General features: G+C 58.1%; 1 protein-coding gene across 1 annotated transcript; it reads left to right on the top strand.

The window, feature by feature from the left end:
- The first annotated feature begins 11,823 nt into the window (after positions 1-11,823).
- Positions 11,824-16,544, top strand: LOC127387768 (galactose-3-O-sulfotransferase 2-like). Its single transcript, XM_051626544.1, has 4 exons — positions 11,824-11,957; positions 13,456-13,566; positions 14,186-15,107; positions 15,690-16,544. The coding sequence occupies exons 1-4, from the start codon at positions 11,824-11,826 to the stop codon at positions 16,542-16,544; spliced, it is 2,022 nt and encodes a 673-aa protein (XP_051482504.1).
- Positions 16,545-17,814: the final 1,270 nt, after the last annotated feature.

Here is a 17,814-nt window from a genome sequence, read left to right on the forward strand (position 1 = left end):
ATGGGTCAGGGTTTGCGGGAGGACAGGGCAGGTGGCAGCTCGGTGGGGTCTGCTCTGCCGATCCCACGGGGCCCTCTATGGGCAGAGAGGAGCAGCTCCCTGGCTCGGGCCCTGGTCCTCGGGGGGGGGTTTCAACCACCCCGACATCTGCAGGAGGGACCGAGGCCCCAGCAGCCCAAGAAGCTCCTGCAATGCACTGGTGACAATTGCCCTCTCCAAGGGGTGGAGGAACCGAGCAGCAGAGGTGCTGTGCTGGACCTCCCCAAGGGTGGGCTGGTGGGCAAGGTGATGCTTCAGGGCAGCCTTGGCTGCAGGCACCATGAAAGGTTGGAATCCAGAATCCTCAGGGCAACAAGGAGGGTACAAATCAAGCTGGACTTCAGGAGAGCAGAGTTTGAGCTCTTCAGGGATCTGTTTGGTGGGGTAGCACGGGGCAGAGTCCAGGAGGGGAGAAGAGCCCAAGAAAGCTGGTCAGTATTCAAGGGTCACCTCCTCCAAGCCCAGGAGCAAAGCATCCCAACACAGAGGAAGGCAGACAAGAGTGCCAGGAGGCCTGTGTGAATGGACAAGGAGCTCCTGGACACACTTAGGTGGAAAAAGAAAGTCTACAGAGGGTGGAGGCAAGGACAGGCAGCATGGGAGGAGTAACAGAGAAGCTCTCCAAGCAGCCTAGGATCAGGTTAGGAAAGCTAAAGCCCAGATGGAATCTCATCAGAGGTGTCCCTCCTCATGGCAGGAGTGTTGGAACTAGAGGATCTTTAAGGTCCCTTCCAACCCAAACCATTCCATGCTTCTGTGACAGGTCTGATGGAGCTTGGAGCAACCTGATCTAGTGGGAGATGTCCCTGCCCGTGGCAGGAGGGTGGGACTAGGTGGTCTTTGAGGTCCCTTCCAACGCAAACCAGCCTGTGATTCTATGATTCTACTCCCTTCTTCCCTGCTTCCCAGCTGGTTGACCTGCTGAGCCTCACTGGGCCAGGCTCTCCCTTCAACATAGACCTTCTCTCCAACAGGGAAAAGATGTCCAGAGCCCACCCTGCAGCACGACCAGCACCAGCAGTGGTCCCAGGTGCCCCTGTGCCTGCACACTCCTCGCTTCTCTCAAGACTGCAATGGCCCCTCCACCATCCCCAGCCTCGTTTTGCAGGGAATTCCTTCTTTTCCTACCCACCAGCATCCCAGGGAAAGGCACCAAAGAACACATCCACTCCATCCACCTCCACCACTGGTGGGACAGGAGCCCCTCCAGGGTGTCCCTGCCAGCTGCCCTGGGCAGAGTGTTGCAGAAGATCCAGAGGATAAGCATGAGGAAGGGCCAGAAAGCAACAAGGACAGACACAAAGGGCCCAGGAGAAGGTGGTTCCCTGGGCAGAGAAGGACCCAAAGCCAAGGCAGAGGAGCTGAGGGCAGCACAAGTTGTGCTCCATGATCCCTGGAACAAAGTTCAACCCGAGTGTAGCCTGATGCATCCCCTCTGTGCAAACAGCTGCTGCTTGCTCAGCAAACACAGCCACCCCAGCCGGGGCTTTTGGGAGGAGGGGACGTCCCAACATCTGCAGAGGGGTGGGATTTGGCCCACTTGTGCAAGCCAGGCCCCCTCGTGGAACCAGCAGGCTTCAGAGGTGCTGCCAGGTGCAGGGGAGTCCAGCAGTGGGTCTTGGTAAAGCACCCGTGCTCAAAGCCCACAGCAGAGGAGGGACTCCATCCCCACCTCCTGCAGCTCCTTGGCTTTTTTGGGTTTGAAGGACACTTGGTCCATCTGGGGCAAATGTGTTCTCAGGGCCCACAGGAGAAGAGAGAGCTCTCGAGGCCCAGGAGGAAGATGAGAAAGGGCATTAGGGACATCAGGGCAGGAGGGAGGTGGTCCAAGGTGCTCCTCTCCCTCACCACATCCCCAGGGCTGCTGCAGCCCCCTCAACCTTCTCCCCCCTGCCCCACAGGGCTCCACAGAGCACCCACTCTTGATGCCACAGTGCTCCCAGCCCCTCTGGTGAATCACAGTTCTCCTCACACGTAGACTCTGGACCCAAACCTGTTCTCCTGACCCTCCAAACCTGCTGCAGCCACCGAGACACGGGGAGGGCAGCCTGGGCCCAGCCTGGGCTCAAACATGGCCAGAGCTGGGCTGCAGAGGCACAGGTCCCACCAGCCAGGCAGTCACCTCCTTCCCACCCTCAGCAGGGTGCCAGTGCCCACCCTGGGTCCCCAGCTCTGCTGCAGGAGCTTGCAGGCAGGTGCCCAGGGCTCCCTGGCAGAGGATGGAGGTTCACACCCCTCCTTGTGACTCACCTCCCCTCTCCTCTGCCAACCCCACAGTGTCTCAGAGGGCTCTGACATCTGAACCAGGTTGGTTATTGTGGTGGTACCAAGCCCAAACCTCAGGCAGCATGGTGCTTGTCTTGGAGAAGACAACAGTGACCTGAGCAATGCTTTTACACCCTGGATGCCTTCTGTGTCAGTGCTGTCCTGCAGGTGAGAAGTGGTGGGAAGCTGGAGCAAGCCCAGCATCCTGCTAACCCAGCCACAGGAATGTGGGACATGAGTCCTCTAACATGGAGGGAGTTGGGGTCCCTCAGCCTGCAGAAGACAAGACTCCAGGGGGACCTTGTAGGCACCTTCCAAGAGCTGAAAGGGGCCTCCAAGAAGGCTGGGGAAGAGCTCTTCACAAGGGCAGGGAATGATGGGACAAGTCATGGTTTCAAGCTAGACAAGGGTAGATTGAGGTTGGACATGAGGAAGAAGCTCTTGACATTGAGGGTGGTGGGTCACTGGAACAGGCTGCCCAGAGAGGTGGTGGAGGCCCCATCCCTGGTGACATTCCAGGTCAGGCTTGATGGGGCTCTGAGCAACCTGACCTAGTGTGAGATGTCCCTGCTTATTGTAGGGGGGGTCGGACTAAAGGACCTTGAGAGGTCCCTTCCAACCCAAGACGTTGTGATCCTATGATTATCTACAGCCTCAGGCAGAGCCCAGTGGAGAGCTTGGAAGCCCCAGCAGGAACCTCACGTACAGCTGGTGCTCTAAGCAAACATTCCCCATGCCCACCTGGAGCCACGAGCCCCCTGAAGCAGCAACCACTGCACACAGAAGCAGCAGATACAGGAATAAGTAAAGAGACCCATCAGCAGGCAACTGGGTCTCCAGAAGGAGAAAAAAACACCCCCAGCCCTTGTAGGAAAGCTTCAAGTCCAGAGTCCTACCTTACTGGAGCAGTGGAGCAGGCTGTGGAGCAGCTTCCCACGGGAAGTCTGACACCCTGGCTGGTGGAAGCTCCAGGGAGCAAACCAAGAAGCTGGTGGGACCAGCACAACTCAGCCCCCAACGCCTTTCTGTGGAGATTTGACTTCAAACATCCTTCCTTCTTGGGCTGAAGAAGTGGGTACCAAAGGAGCCAGGCCAGAGCAGACAAGCAGGTGCTGGTGGGAACACAGAAGGGCCAAGTGAGGCTTCCTCTGAACTTCCTCAGCTCCTTTGCAGGCTTCCAAGGCCTGCAAATTCTTCTTCTTGCCCCGAAAACCTTTTGGATTTCTCAACAGATTCCTCCATCCCAGCCAGGCATAGACAATCCAGACCTCAGGGGCTTTTTTTTCCCTACAAAAAGAAGCTCAGGAGGTACTTCCTGGTGCTTGTTCTCTGGGCAGCTCCCTAGGATTTTCCACGCTGTTTTGATGACCCCTGCAGGGAGAAGCAGCAAAACGTCCTGAGTTTTTCAGCCTTCCCTAGAAGAGCTGTGGTGTGGACCTGGGCACTGCAGGTTCCTAAGGGACAGTGATCCAGGCCACCCAGTTTCTAAGCCCTGGGAGAAGGGAAGTTTGAAGACATCTCAGGAAGCTCCCAGAGCCTGGGGTCCCTGTGTGGGGATCCCTGCCCTCAGCTGGGCTTGGGTGTGGGTGGAGGAAACAGAAACTGCATGGAAAACTGCTGCAGGAGAGCCAAAAATCCAAGTCCATGCACCTTGCACGGAGTGGTGCTGGCCATGACAAGGCCATCTCCTGATGTTTTCCATCTTTCTCTCACCTTTGACATATACAGAGGGTCTCCATCCCACCCAAAACTCCCCCCATCATTGTGTCCATGCTCATCATTCTACACAGCCCCAGCTTTACCCCTTTCCCTGCTGGGCACTCTTTCTTCTCCAAGTCCTATCAGGACACCAGCACTAGTCCTCTTGTTCTCCTTGCTGAGGGACACCATGACCCAGTTCCCAACAGGAGGTGACACAGCCACACACAAGGACTGCTGCTCTCAGCAGATGAGGAGGGGGCAGCTCTGCTGGCATCACCTACAGGAAAACACAACTAGAAACCCAGGACTTCAGCATCCTTCCTCTGATGAGCTGAGGCTCGTTCTTGTTAGTGGATAACGGGTTAAAACTGGGAGAGGGGAGATTGAGGTGAGACATGAGGAGGGAATTCTGGAGTGTGAGGGTGGTGAGAGCCTGGCCCAGGTTGCCCAGGGAAGCTGTGGCTGCCCCATCCCTGGCAGTGTTGAAGGGCAGGTTGGATGGGGCTTGGAGCAGCCTGGGCTGCTGGGAGGTGTCCCTGCCCATGCAAGGGTTGGATCTAGATGGTCTTGAAGGTCCCTTCCAACCCAAACCAGTCCATGATACACGAATACCACACACCCTTCTGTGATCTCCTCCTCACAGGAACACTCTGCAGAACCTCTTCACGCACCCTCCAGCACTGCCAAGGTTTTCCTTCTTCTGCTGGTGGTGTCAGAGGCAGAATGCAGGACACTTGTTGTGGCACAACCCTGCAGAGATACCTCAGCCAGCAGGGCAGCTCTCCAAGGGATGCCCCACTTAGAGCCCCAGCAAAACAGCCCATCTTGGCCACCCTCTTGAGGTGCTGACCCTCAGCTTCCCTCCATAACCTCAGGAAGACCCCTCAGTGAGAGCTGAGACCAGGTTAACCTGCCCATCTCCACCTTGGGGGCAACTGTTGAGCCTTCCCCTGTCAACGCTGCAGCTTTCCTAGAAACCATCACATTTCTCCTAGATTTCACTCCATCTTGTTGTGGGGTTGGTTCTTTCCCCCACCAGGTGAGGCACCGACGTCTATCTGGGCGCCCTATCAAGCTTTCCATGAATAGGAGGTGGCATCAGACCATGAAGTCCCCACCCTGTTTGCCTGCTGATTTGTTTCAAAGGGCATTTGTTCTGCAACTGCCCGAGCCACCTGGTTGTCCTCAGGCAACGTGGCTTTCCCAGCCAGGCTTCATCAGCAAACCATCTCCACCAAACCATTGTAGGCACCAGGTGCTGGCCAAGGCAGAACCAGGGCTGGACCCAGCACTTACCCACTCCTCCAGCTCAGCTGCAGTTGCACAGGACTCACTCTGGCCCTGGAGAGACCTGAAAGTGCCTCCACAAGTTGTCAGGAACTGGAACGGGCTGCCCAGGGCAGTGGTGGAGTCACCATCCCTGGAGGTGGTCGAAAAGCCTGTAGATGTGGTGCTGAGGGACCTGGTAGAGTTGGGTTAACGGTTGGATTGGATGATCTTAAAAGTCTTTTCCAGCCTAAATGATTCCATGATTCTATCCCCGGGTCACAAGCAGCTTCCTGAGCTCCAGCAGCCTCCTCCACCACTCTGCTCAGGACTGGTGGGTCCAGCTCTGCACTCCCCAGCTCAAGAGAGATGCACTTACTGGACCCAGTCCAAGGCAAGGCCATGAGAGCAACACAGGGTCTGAAGCATCCTCCCTAGGAGGGGAGGCTGAGAGAGCTGGAGCTGCTGGGTCTGGAGAAGAGTGGTCTCAGGGGGACCTCAGAGATGTGAACAACCCCCTGAGGGGAGGGAATGAAGAGGAAGCCAGGCCCTGCTCAGTGGTGCCCACAGGACAAGAGGCCATGGAAACAAACTCAAACGTGTGCACTTCACTCACAGGATCTGCCTCTCTCCACCTCTGCTGAGGAGAACTTGTAGCACCTCATGGTTGGGTTGTCCTCTCTCTTTTCTCCTTCTAGACACCTACAGACAGGTCCTCCCACTGACACATAACCTGGTGGCTTGGTCTGGAGAAGACCACATGGACAGCCATCAGGGATTGTTCAGAAGATCCTGGATCCTACGAGGCCCTCAGGGATCAAGTTTAATGTCAAAGCCACCCTAAGATGCACAGGTCCTTCAGCACCCAAGTGCTGCTGGCACTTCAGAGGCTCCCAGACAAAGCCCAGGTTGGTGAGGGATCATTCTAATCTCTCTGAGGTCTCTGGCAAGGAAACCAAAACAAAAAAAACCACAACCCAACAACCAAAAAGAAATGGCAGAGCCTGTATTTCCAAGGTGAGTGGAGATACGTGTGTGGTTGTTCAAAGGCTTCTGATAAGGTGACCAAGATTGAAGAACAAACAACTGCAGGGTGAGGGCCAAAGTCCTGGCACAGACCACAAAGCACAGAGCCAGGAGAAACCATGTGCTCCTCACCTCAACCTGAGCACGTCCAGCTTCTCTTCAGCCTTCAGGACAGCTCTGTGTGGTGCTGGGACAAGCCCTGCCTCATCACCTCCAGGACAAGGGATCCCATCCAGCCCAGCACTCCAGCACCAGCCAAGGACTTTCCCAAGCTCCACTCCCAACTTCTCCACCAGACACCTTGGCTCCTGTTGGCCCAGAACATCCTTTCTCCAAGGATCCTTTCCAAGGGACCTGGTGTGGATGGGCAGGTTGGGTCAAGTGGGCCAGGAGAGCTGTTGGGGTGAACAACCCACCAGCTCAACGTGCCCAGCAAAGTGTAGGATCAACTAAAACACCATTTCAGGTGGGCACTAACGGATGGGCAAGTGTCCAGCCACGGAAGGAGAGGCCCCAAGTGGGTGACAGATCTCCAAACAACTGGGAAAGCAAACTTGCAGCTTGCTGATAACACAGGGAGCTGGATGCCCTGGAGAAAGGGATCTGGGTCGTTCCGTGAGCAGGTCTGTCTGGAAACTGGTCTGAAAGCAAACAGAAAAGCTGCACCAAGAGTTTGCTGGGGCACGGGGGACAGGCCAGTGCTTGCTCAAGCTTCTCTCCAGCAGGGGCTTTGCAGGAAGGACTGCAGACCTCGGGGATCAGGAGGTCCCAGACCTGGAGTTCCCCACCTCGCCTGGGGCTGACGTGCTGCTGGGAAGACAAACACAAACCTCTTGGCTTTTCACACCATGGAGATCCAGCAACATCCAGGGTACAAATCATAGAATCTGGTTGGAAAAGACCTTTAGGATCATTCAGTCCCACCATTCCCCCAGCCCTGCCCAGGCCACCACTGCCCCGTGTCCCTCAGCACCATCTCCAGGGCTTGGAAACCCCTCCAGGGATGGGGACTCCCCCCTGCCCTGGGCAGCCTGGGCCAGGGCCTGACAGCCCTTTTGGGGAAGAAGTTTCTCCTCATATCCCATCTAAACCTCCCCTGGCACAACTTGGGGCCATTTCCTCTTGTCCCATCCCTTGTTCCCTGGGAGCAGAGCCCGACCCCCCTGGCTCCAACCTCCCCTCAGGCAGCTGCAGAGCCAGCAGGTCTCCCCTCACCTCCTGGTCTCCAGGCTGGACACCCCCAGCTCCCTCAGCTGCAAGGACATCAGTCTCCTCCTCACTAGCCCAGGAAAACCCTTTCTCCTGCACCTTGCTCTTGCTGCCCTGTCTTGGCATCCCAGCCCACAGCAGAACCAGGCTTTGCTGCTCCTGCTCGGAAGGCCCATGCTGGCTTGTCACCTTGGCAAGGAGAAGGAGGCAAGCTGAAGTCTCCTTGTTCACTGTCTTAAGCATGGGTAGGAGCACAGGGACCTGGGATTGGAAGAGATGAGGCTTCTGCTATGAGCTGCCTCTGGGGCTCCTCATCTCCTCTCTGCTGAGACCAGCCCGTCCTCAGGTAGAGAATGAGCACCCACCTACAAGGCTGCAGATCCCCTCCTAGGATGACTTGTGAGGGTCACCTGGGGCAGTTCTGCACCACCAGGACAGTCCTCACATGTCCACAAAGGTTATGAGCTCATTAGGTCACCCCAGCAGGGCCTGACTGCCCGACCAGCAGAGACAGAGTCCTCCCAGCAGGGCACCTGTCCCTTCTCAAGAGGTGGGCTGCAAGAGATGTGTTTGCCTGCCCCTACCCTGACCCCTGCTCCAGCACCTCTGGAGGAGAAGAGAGCACCAGAGGACTGCCACCTCCACAAGTGGAGCCTCATCCAGCTCATGCTCCAAAACAGCCTCCCTGGGATGCAGTGGCAGCAGGACAGAAGCAGCCCAGGAGAGCTGCTGAGGTCCTGCAGATGTGGCCTCTGACACAAGCAGGCAGGGAGCATCTGCTGTGCTTCATGGCACCAGATCCCAGCAGGAGCAGACAGCTTTGCCTTTGGAGTTTCCTCTTCCACAGATGGGTCATGTCATGCCCAAGAATCATAAAATGGTTTGGGTTGGAAGGACCTTCAAGATCATCCAGATCCAACCCCCTGCATGGGCAGGGACACCTCCCACCAGCCCAGGTTGCTCCAAGCCCCATCCAACCTGCCCTTCAACACTGCCAGGGAGCAAGCAGGAATAAGGAAATCTTCACCAGGCTCATGTACCAAAACTGAACCTCCCATGAGGTCCCCATGGACAAACAGCCTTCTCCTTAGGGAAACAAGTGAGCAGAGCAGCAGCAAATCCCACAAGTGACAACTGAGGAGGAGGAAGCAACCAAAGAGCAGTGAGATGAAGTCTGTCTGGGCACACTCCCATTGATGAGCCTCTGGATGCCCCATGCCCTACAGCAACAGGTTGTCCCCTTGAGCTCCTGCCCAGGGGATGTTCACAGACCCCTCAGCCACCTTCTCCAGGTCACCATGACCCTCCAAGCACCTCCTTACCCATCCCACGGGCACGGCTGTGAGGAGGGCGAAAGAGGGAAGAACACCAACCCCAACAGCAGAAAGGGGGGGGTTGATCCCTGCAGCTGACAAGCTCACCCATGGCCCTCATCCAGCCCCAGGCTCCCAGATAAGCCACCAGCCTGGGCAGATACAGCAGGAGTGCAGGATGGGTGGAGAACCCAGCAGCTCCACAGTAAACTTGTGGTTTCGATGAGGTGGCCGGGGAGAGGCAGTGCCTGCCCGTGCCAGGGGAGCAGCTGGGGGAGGGAGGAAGCTGGGACCTTTTGTCCCTCCAGAAAACCACGGGTCTGGGCTGGAAGTGACTGACCTGCCTGGTGTGCATTTACCTGAGCCCCACGGGCATGGGTGAAGGTAAAGCACCACCACCAGGGTCCTCTCCACCGGTACCAGGAGGCAGGTTCAGAGCCTGGCGTTGCCCAGCCCCAGCCACTGGTCCTCGTGGCACACATCACAGCCACACAACCTCCATCTCCACCACCCCGGGTGCCTGCTGCCCAGGTACAAGGAGCTCCTGCTACCAGGGTCCCTGGTCATGAAGGGCCATGGCTGTGTCCTGCTGCTGGTGTGCAGGATGCCTCCAAGGGGAGGACAAGCTGACAAGACCACGAGCAAATGGCCAGCTGTGGACCTCCACCATGGAGGGCAACCTCCTAGTCCCTCTTTGGGTTGTCTGACACCAGCAAGGAGCAGACTCAGTGACCATTATTCTGCTGGTGCTGGGAGCTGACTTTCTAACAGGGCTCTGCTGTGGCTGGTCATCCTGGCACAGCACAGTCCCAGCACGGGGTGTTGTGGACGTTGCTGGCTTGGGGGGAACAGCCTGGAGATGGGGGCTGGAGGACATCAGCAGCCTGTCCAGCAGTGCCTGGATCTGCAGGTGGCTGAAGGCTGCTCCTGGAGCAGCAAGCGTGGCAAGGGGAGGCAAAGGAGGGAGGCAGGGATTGCTGCAACCCCAGCCCAGGGTGGTGGTGGTGGTGGAGAGGATGATGAGCTCCAGGGCCTGCAGCTATGACCCAACCCACATGGGGTCTCAGCAACACAGCCCCAAAGAGAGATTAGCAAGAGTTAACCAACCACCCATGACCAAACCATCTCTGTCCTCAGCTCCAAAAGTAAGAGAAGGGCCCAAGAAGAGAAAGGAGAGGACAAAGAGCAGAGCAAGGTGGACACGAGGGGTCAAAGCAGGACATCGAGAGCAATGGGTGAAACCAAGGAGCAAAGCAGGGATGCAAAGAGTCCACAAGCACCCGGCCAGCCTGCCCACCTCTCCACAAGCTGTGCCCACCTAAACATGCCAGGCAGTGGAGGGGGAGGCTGGTGGCTGCCTGGGGCAGGCACTGGGGAGCAGGGCAGGAGTGGGAAGGTCCACGGGCTGCTCTCCATCCCAGGCGCACCCCCAGGGAGGAGCCACCAGCTGCAGGAACACAAGCCAGGCTGAGGGTGTTTGCTTTCCATCCTACCAGCCTGACGATAACCACCCGCTCCCCGGCCAAGCTCCAGCTCACCATGCTGAGATTCAGGAGGTATTTGATCACGTAAGTGGAGTTTATTGGTTTCTCCTTATTTTTTGGGGGGGGGAGCTCACCTGTTCAGTAGAAATCTTAGTCCCACCTTACCCAGAGGTGATGTCCCTGTAGGGCCCTCGGTGCTGAGAACCAGTTGGAGGTGGAAGTGGTGGTTGGACCAGGCAGAGAAGCATTTCTTTGCTTAGGGGTGGGGAGGTCTGGGTGGATGGGACTCAGCCTCTCTCCTAGTGAAGCACCAAGGGCAGCACTTCTCCTCTAGGCAGGAAAACAGCATCTCCTGTAAGGTCCAAGACTGTAAAGGAAGAAGAGCAGCAAAGACATTGGTGAGGCCAAGGAGGGTGCTGGTCCCTCCCTGCTGCAGCCCAGGTGAGGGCTCCTTGCTCTTGGCTCTGCACCCTCACCTGTGGAGCAGACTCCTGGCTGTGGGCAAGTCTTTCACCTGGCAAACCCAGTGATGGGGCTCTTCCTCAGCTCTCTTCTGGAAAGGATGGATGAGGAGCAGAGAAGGGCTCGACTTTGTGGCAGATCCTTATTTCTGGGGAGAACGTTCCAGGGCAGGACAGCCTTTCCCCACATGCCTGCAGCATCCAGGGCATTGCACACCCAGCTGTGGTGTGGGGGGACTTGGGAGGGTCTCCTAACCCAGCTGTTTGATGGGTAGGCTGGGCACCAACACCAGCTGGCAGTGCCATCATGCCCTTGCTGCCCCTTGTCTTCTCCCGAGCAGCCCGTGGGCTGTCATCTCTGTTTCTGATGGTGGTGTGAGTGAAGAAAAGGGCTCTGAGGGTTGCTCAGAGGCTGCCCAGCCTCTGGACACTGCTCCCTGTGCAGGGCCACTGGCTGCCAGGACCACATCTGGCCACAGCAAACGGATGAAGTCATTTTCTGTCACCCATCTGCCTGCTGACCTCAGCCCGGGCCACCCCCGCAGCACCCGGCCCTGAGCCACGACCTGCAGAGCTCAACAAGCTCCAACCCACCCCAACCTGCTCCTGGATTTGGGTGTTGGACAGGGAAGGGGCACAGGTCAGAGGTCAGCAGGTTGTCCTCTGGGCTCCAAGCAGAAGAGGGGGGGAAACTGGAGAGGAAATCCGCACGAGCTCTGCAACCAAGCAGCACCCCAGGAGCTGGGAACACCATCCCTTCCAAAGAGATGACCCTCCCGTTGGGTTGGGATGAAATCCACTGAGCTTAGGCAAGGAGACACAGCTGGGAACACCATTCCTTCCAAAGAGATGACCCTCCCATTGGGTTTGGACTAAAAGCCACCGAGCTTAAGGCAGGAGGATTCAGCTGCTGTGGCTCTGCTGCTGAGCCAGAGGCACCACTGGGGTCCTGCATCCATGGTTGCATCCTGCTTTTCCATGTTTGGAGGTGGCAGGGCTCTGACCCCCCTGGGGGGTCTCCAGCTGTAGCCTGCCCCACAGCCAGAGGCATTTCCAGGGATGCTGCAGGATGCAGCACTGGCTCCCGGCAGCTCCCAGTGCATCTTGGACATCTTCCTGGTGTTGGATCTCAAGTATTTCACTCCGTCCCGAGACACCCATGGTCTCATCCTGGCACCTTCAACCATGAGAGGGTTTGTGAGGGAGTTACCCACAGAAAGCAGCTGAGCCTCTGGAAGGCTTGTTGCCCAACCACAAACCGTCCAGCTGCTCCAGCCTCCAAGACAAAGGCTCTTTGTGCCATTTTATGCCTGTTTTGCTGCCTTCAGTGCCACCACTTCTTGGCATCCTCAGAGCTGCCACAGCTCTCCCTTCCTCAGCACACTCTCCTCCATGCCTATGAGTCCCAGCAGAGCCAGCCTGGAGGAAAACCAGCTCCTGGTCAGAACCACACGTGTTGCATGTTTGCAGCTGGTCCTTCAACCAACGCAACAGACATCTCCAAAGGGGCAGCAGGCTGGTAGCAAGGAGACCTGGACCTTTCACAGATTCTCCACAGGTTGAAAGTTTAGTACCGACCAGGGACCTCTGTGGAAGCAAGTTCAGAGTTCTATCTGCCCAAAATACAGCTACCAGAGTAGGAAAAGGTGCCACCTGCCTCGGTGCTGCTGGCCAGGGAAGGCTTGCATTACTCTGCCTCCCCAGAGTGTGAATGTGTTGGTAGATACCACAGTCAGTTGGCTCTTCATCCCCTTCTTGCCACTTCTCTCAGCCTGGCCAGGCAGCCAGACTCATCATCAGCTGCACATCGAGTGATGGGAGAGTCAGATCAAGTTTCCAACAGCATCACTTCATCCTGGAGCAACTCCCTCACTGCCTTGTCCCACTTTGGGCTCTCTGGCCATCAATGATCTTCCACACCAGGGTATTTCAGCAAGCCTTACCTTGCAGAGCTCTGCTGCCCCACATGCATGGAATGACAGGTTTGGGACAGAAGGGACCTAAAAGATCATCCAGATCCAACCCCCTGCATGGGCAGGGACACCTCCCACCAGCCCAGGCTGCTCCAAGCCCCATCCAACCTGCCCTTCAGCACTGCCAGGGATGGGGCAGCCACAGCTTCCCTGGGCAACCTGGGCCAGGCTCTCACCACCCTCACACTCCAGAATTCCCTCCTCGTGTCTCACCTCAATCTCCCTCTCCCAGTTTTCATCCATCCCCCCTTGTCCTCTCCCTCCCTGCCCTTGTCCCAAGCCCCTCCCCAGCTTTCCTGGAGCCCCTTCAGGCACTGGAAGGTGCTCTCAGGTCTCCCTGGAGCCTTCTCTTCTCCAGGCTGAACACCCCAACTCTCCCAGCCTGGCTCCTATTTCTAGGCTGGGCAGGAGGTGCCTGTTGCTGCTGCTGGAGCAGGAGCTGGGCTGTTCCTCAGCACCCAGGGCACCCCACAGGTATCACTGTTTACCTTTCAGGGTGATATCTGTGTCCCAGCTGGAAATTTCCACTGCTGGAGCACAACCCCTGAGGCTCCGTGGTTATCGCTGCCTCTGCACCTCTTCACCCATGGAAACGTGACCTGACTTCCAAAAAAAAAAACCCAACAAATTTATTTTTAAAAAGTCTCCAGGCCTCCTCCCCTCACACACACACGTTTCTTCTACCTACCAATGGCCTGAAACCTCTGCTTCCTTCTAGGAAGTTGAATGCAATCTACAGGTGCCAGCCAGGTCGGCTCTGGGTCTTCTTCAGCCTCCTCATCCTCCTCCTGGTCACCCTGCAAGTTGTGGAGAAGCTGCAGCCTCCCAGGTAGGTCCCAAGCAGGACTGCAAACCTGCACCTGATCCCTCCAGCCTTTTGCTGACCCCTGAGGTGGCTTGAAAAACCATCCTCCTGGAAACCACCCAGCAGGATCTTCTTTAGACAGGGGGGAGAATCCTGGTGGGACAGGACCCCTCTGGGGCTCTCACGTCCAGAGCCTAGACCCATGCCAGAGCTGAGACCACCCTGGATCCAGTTCAGGCTGCTCTGGGCTTTGTCCTGGCTGGTCTCTAAACTCCACAGCTCCTGGGCATCCTCCCTGTCCTCACAATCTGGGCTGACCTGCAGAAACTCTCCTACAGCTTCTCCAGGCCACCTGCTCTTCCCTCCCCTTGCCTTTTCTTGCTTTGCCCCTGCCCACCAGCCCCGGGAGCTCCAGGGGGGGGGACAGGACATCAGCACATCCTTGCTGACCCGTCCTTCTCCTCTGGCACCCACCCCAGCCCCCCAGGGGAGGGGTCAAATCCTCCACCTCCCAACGTGCCACCCCAAGAAAGACGGGAGGATGGGCTCTGGGGAGAGTTGGTTGAGCTGCAGAGGACCTGCCCTCCTTGCAGGCTCCTTCCATCCTCAGTTTCTGCTGAGCCTGGTGTCCTCCCTGTCACAGGAGCTGCCGCTGTGAGCTGGAGCAGAGTGCCCACCACAGCCAGAAGAGGTTCAGCTCTGCCCTCCAGAGCCCTGACCTGCTGTGGGAGGATGACCCCCCAGAGTGGCAGAGGAAAGCCAGGCCCCAGCTGGCTGCGACCGAGGACATTTTTCAGGTGGATCTCTACTTCAGTCAGGAGACCCCGCTGGGAAGGAGCCCAGGCAGCCAAGAGGAGCACCGGACGTGGCAGCCCGTGGAGAGCAGCAGGGAGGTGAACACCCATCCTTCATCCACCAGGATGAAGTCCCACCTTCCTGGCCTGAGCAAAGCGACCAGAAAAGGTCCTTCTCCCAGTCTCCCCGGGAGGATCTCCAGAGTTTGGGGAGATGTTGAAGCTGTCCCAGACAAGTTCATGATCTTTGCAAAGAGGAAGAGTGCAGAGGAGCAGGGAAGGACAGCCCCACCAGGCACCAGGCAGGTGTTGGTGCTGAGCCAGTCTCAGCCTCCAGCCACAGGTTCCCCCCACCACCAGTGGCTCAAACACTCCTTGCCAAACGCAGCCCAACCTCCACCAGCAGAGGACTTGGATAAGACAGACCTGGAGAGAGGGTTTTTCCCACGCCAGACAGAAGTCTCTGAGGGTGGTGAGTTGACTCTTGGAGGAGGCCATCAGGCCAGAGGGGTCTTCTCTCCAGGGGAGATGTGTGAGCCCAAGACTGACATCGTTTTCCTCAAAGTCCACAAGAGCGCCAGCAGCACCGTCATGAACATCCTCTTCCGCTTTGGGGAGACACACAACCTCACCTTTGCCTTCCCCTCGGGGGGGGGCAACCAGCTCTTCTACCCCAACCACTTCTTGGCCAAGTTCGTGCAGGGCTTCTCTCCCCAGAGCCCTCAGAGGTTCAACATCCTCTGCCACCACATGCGGTTCCTGCAGCCGGAGGTAGGGGCAGAGCCTTGGTGGAAGGGGAAGGAGGAGAGGGGCTGGTGGGGAGGGAGGTGGGACACCCACGGGGCAGGTCAACCCTTCAGGGACGGAGCTAAAGGGGGAACAGGGTTGCCCCCAGGTACCTTGAGCCTTATGGGCATCTCTGGAGAGCTTCCGTTAACAGGGTTGACGGATCGTTGTGCTGTGACTCGAGACAAGCCAGGGGACAGCACGTGGAGCTGTCATCTTGTTCTTGTCTGGTGGGCCCTTGGAGAGGTCTTGGCTCCCCGGCCAGACCCAGAGGGTACCAGCTGCAAGAGAAGAATGCCTTAAGCACATCTGCCCGGGTCGGCTGTGCCCGGCACCCACCCTCCTGCCTGCCACTTGCGGACATGCAGACCTGGGGAGCATCAAGGAGATAAGGACGTTTATCCAGCCCAGACAGGTCACCCGGCAGTGGCAGCACATAAGGGGGAAGCTTTGGTCACCGCTCTCCCCATGTGCCTCTCCTGGGGATCCCTGCAGCTGACAGGACCTCTCCTTCGATGCCCCTTCCTCCTCGCCCCGCCTTCAAAGCCTCCCTTTCCTCCTCCGCAGGTTGAAAAAGTGGTCTCCAGGTCGGCCGTCTACTTCTCCATCCTGAGGAACCCCGTGCAGCTCATGGAGTCCTCCTTCGCCTACTACCGGGGCGCCTCGGCTTTCTCCCGCGCCCGCAGCCTGGAGGAGTTCCTCAGCCAGCCCCGCCGCTTCTACGACCCGCGCAGCAGCGACCGGCACTACGCCAGGAACCTCATGGCCTTCGACTTCGGCTTCAACCCGGACGGGGAGGCCTCGGCGGCGCGGGTGCGGCACATGCTGCAGGCCATCGAGGCCTCCTTCGACCTGCTCCTCATCTCCGAGTACTTCGACGAGTCCATGGTGCTGCTGAAGGAGACGCTCTGCTGGGACCTGGACAGCGTCGTCTCCTTCCCCCTCAACACCAGGGACAGCAGGGCCAAATCCCAGCTCTCCGGGGCGGCGGTGGAGAAGCTCAAAGCCTGGAACCGGCTGGACTGGGAGATCTACACCCACTTCAACAGGACCTTCTGGGCCAGGATCCAGCGGGACGTGGGCAGGGAGCGGATGGGGAGGGAGGTGCGGGCTCTGCGGGAGAGGAGGGCAGAGCTGGCCGGGACCTGCCTGCAAGGGACGGGCAGCGTGGCCCCCCAGGACATCAAGGACTCCTCCCTGCGCCCGCTCCAGCACGGCAGCGCCAGGATCTTGGGCTACAACCTGAAGCCAGGCTTGGACCAGGAGACCGAGCTGCGCTGCCGGCGGCTGGTCACCCCCGAGCTGCAGTACAGCAGCGCTCTCTACAAGAGGCAGTTCCCTCAGCAGGACACCCCCGAGACCCCCCGGCCCCCCGGGAGGGACGGGGCCCCGCGCCGCGGGTCGGAGGACGCCCAGAACTGAGCATCCTCCTAAGCCTCCAAAGCGTCCTTCTTCCCAGGACACCCGGGTCCACCACCTTGGGCTGGGAGGCTGCATCTGCTCCCCCAAGGACTTTTTTTTTTGGGGGGGTGGTCGGGCAGGGGATGCTGACACCCCTCTGTCTGTGCCCCCCCCCCCACACACACACATGCTGAAGGACAGCGGGGCAGGGTGGGCTGTGAGGGGTGGCCTGGGGGGCTCCTCATGGCCTGGGGGGGTCCTCATGGCCTGGGGGTTCCTCCTCACAACCTGATCCCCCCCCCAAAAAAAAAAGGGAGCACCAAGCCCCCCGAGGGGCAGCCGGAGCCAAAGAGGGGGGGTCAGCTGAGGCTCAGCCAGAGGAGCAAGAGGGTGAGACCCCAGCATCCCCCCCATCCCACAGGATGCCACAGGGATGGGATTCCAGGTGGGAAGCGCGAGGGGTCCCAGGAGCTCGGGTTCTGCTCCCTCCACAGGTGGAGAAGCAGCTTCTTGATTAAACAACAGCAGTTAAGAGTCATCTAGAACGTGCCCCTCCATTCCAGCAGGAGACCAGCTTCCCCCCCCTCCCTGCAGGCCAAACCTCAAACATCTGAAAATCACCCCAGGGGGGGGCGTGTTGAAGGGGGGGAAAAAACAAAACCCCAAGTAATAAAAAAATCAGCGTTTTTCTGTTGGTTGTTCTCCTCAGGAACTGGCTGGTTTGGGCAAGGGGGTCTCCAGGTGGCAGCTCAGCCTCCAGGAATCCTGCACCTGGGGTTGTCCCAGCCCCCTTGGAGACACCCCCATGGGGACCCCCAGCATTGCTTGGTTGAGCCCCCATTGCATCTCCACCCCAGGAACCTCCCCCCCACCCCATTCCAGACACAAGGAGCTGGGGGAGGTTGGACACCTCCATGGCTTTTCCCATTCTCAGGGACCAGACGGGCTGATGTCCCCCCTCAGGCAGCTCCCAGAAGGTGACATGTCTCACCTTAACGCTAATCACAGCCTTTATTGTTCTCGTGATTGCCACAAAGTGCCGTTTTATCTCCGGAAAACTTCAGGCAGACACCGAGAGAGGAGCCCTGGGGTGCACTTGCTCACCCCCACCAGCTTCTTGGGACTCACTGGTTTTTTTTTAAACCACAGACGCTTTTTGCACCACTTCTTGACGCTTTGCAGACTCAGGTGAAGCACCAAGATCCTGGATTTGCAGGGTCTCCTGTGACCACTGAACTCCTTTGCCCTGGAGCATTTTTAATTCTTCTCCAAGAGCCACCAAAGCTCAGCC

The sequence above is a fragment of the Apus apus genome, chromosome 8 (assembly GCF_020740795.1).
Source record: "Apus apus isolate bApuApu2 chromosome 8, bApuApu2.pri.cur, whole genome shotgun sequence".
NCBI classification, from domain to species: Eukaryota; Metazoa; Chordata; class Aves; order Apodiformes; family Apodidae; genus Apus; species Apus apus.

What these genes read in the sequence shown, in the direction of transcription:
- LOC127387768 (XM_051626544.1), top strand. Translation starts at nt 11,824, where the DNA reads ATGCTGCAGGATGCAGCACTGGCTCCCGGCAGCTCCCAGTGCATCTTG. An exon ending in GCACCTTCAACCATGAGAGG is followed by an intron (nt 11,958 to 13,455) that starts GTTTGTGAGGGA and finishes GCTTCCTTCTAG; the next exon opens with GAAGTTGAATGCAATCTACA. An exon ending in TGCGGTTCCTGCAGCCGGAG is followed by an intron (nt 15,108 to 15,689) that starts GTAGGGGCAGAG and finishes CCTCCTCCGCAG; the next exon opens with GTTGAAAAAGTGGTCTCCAG.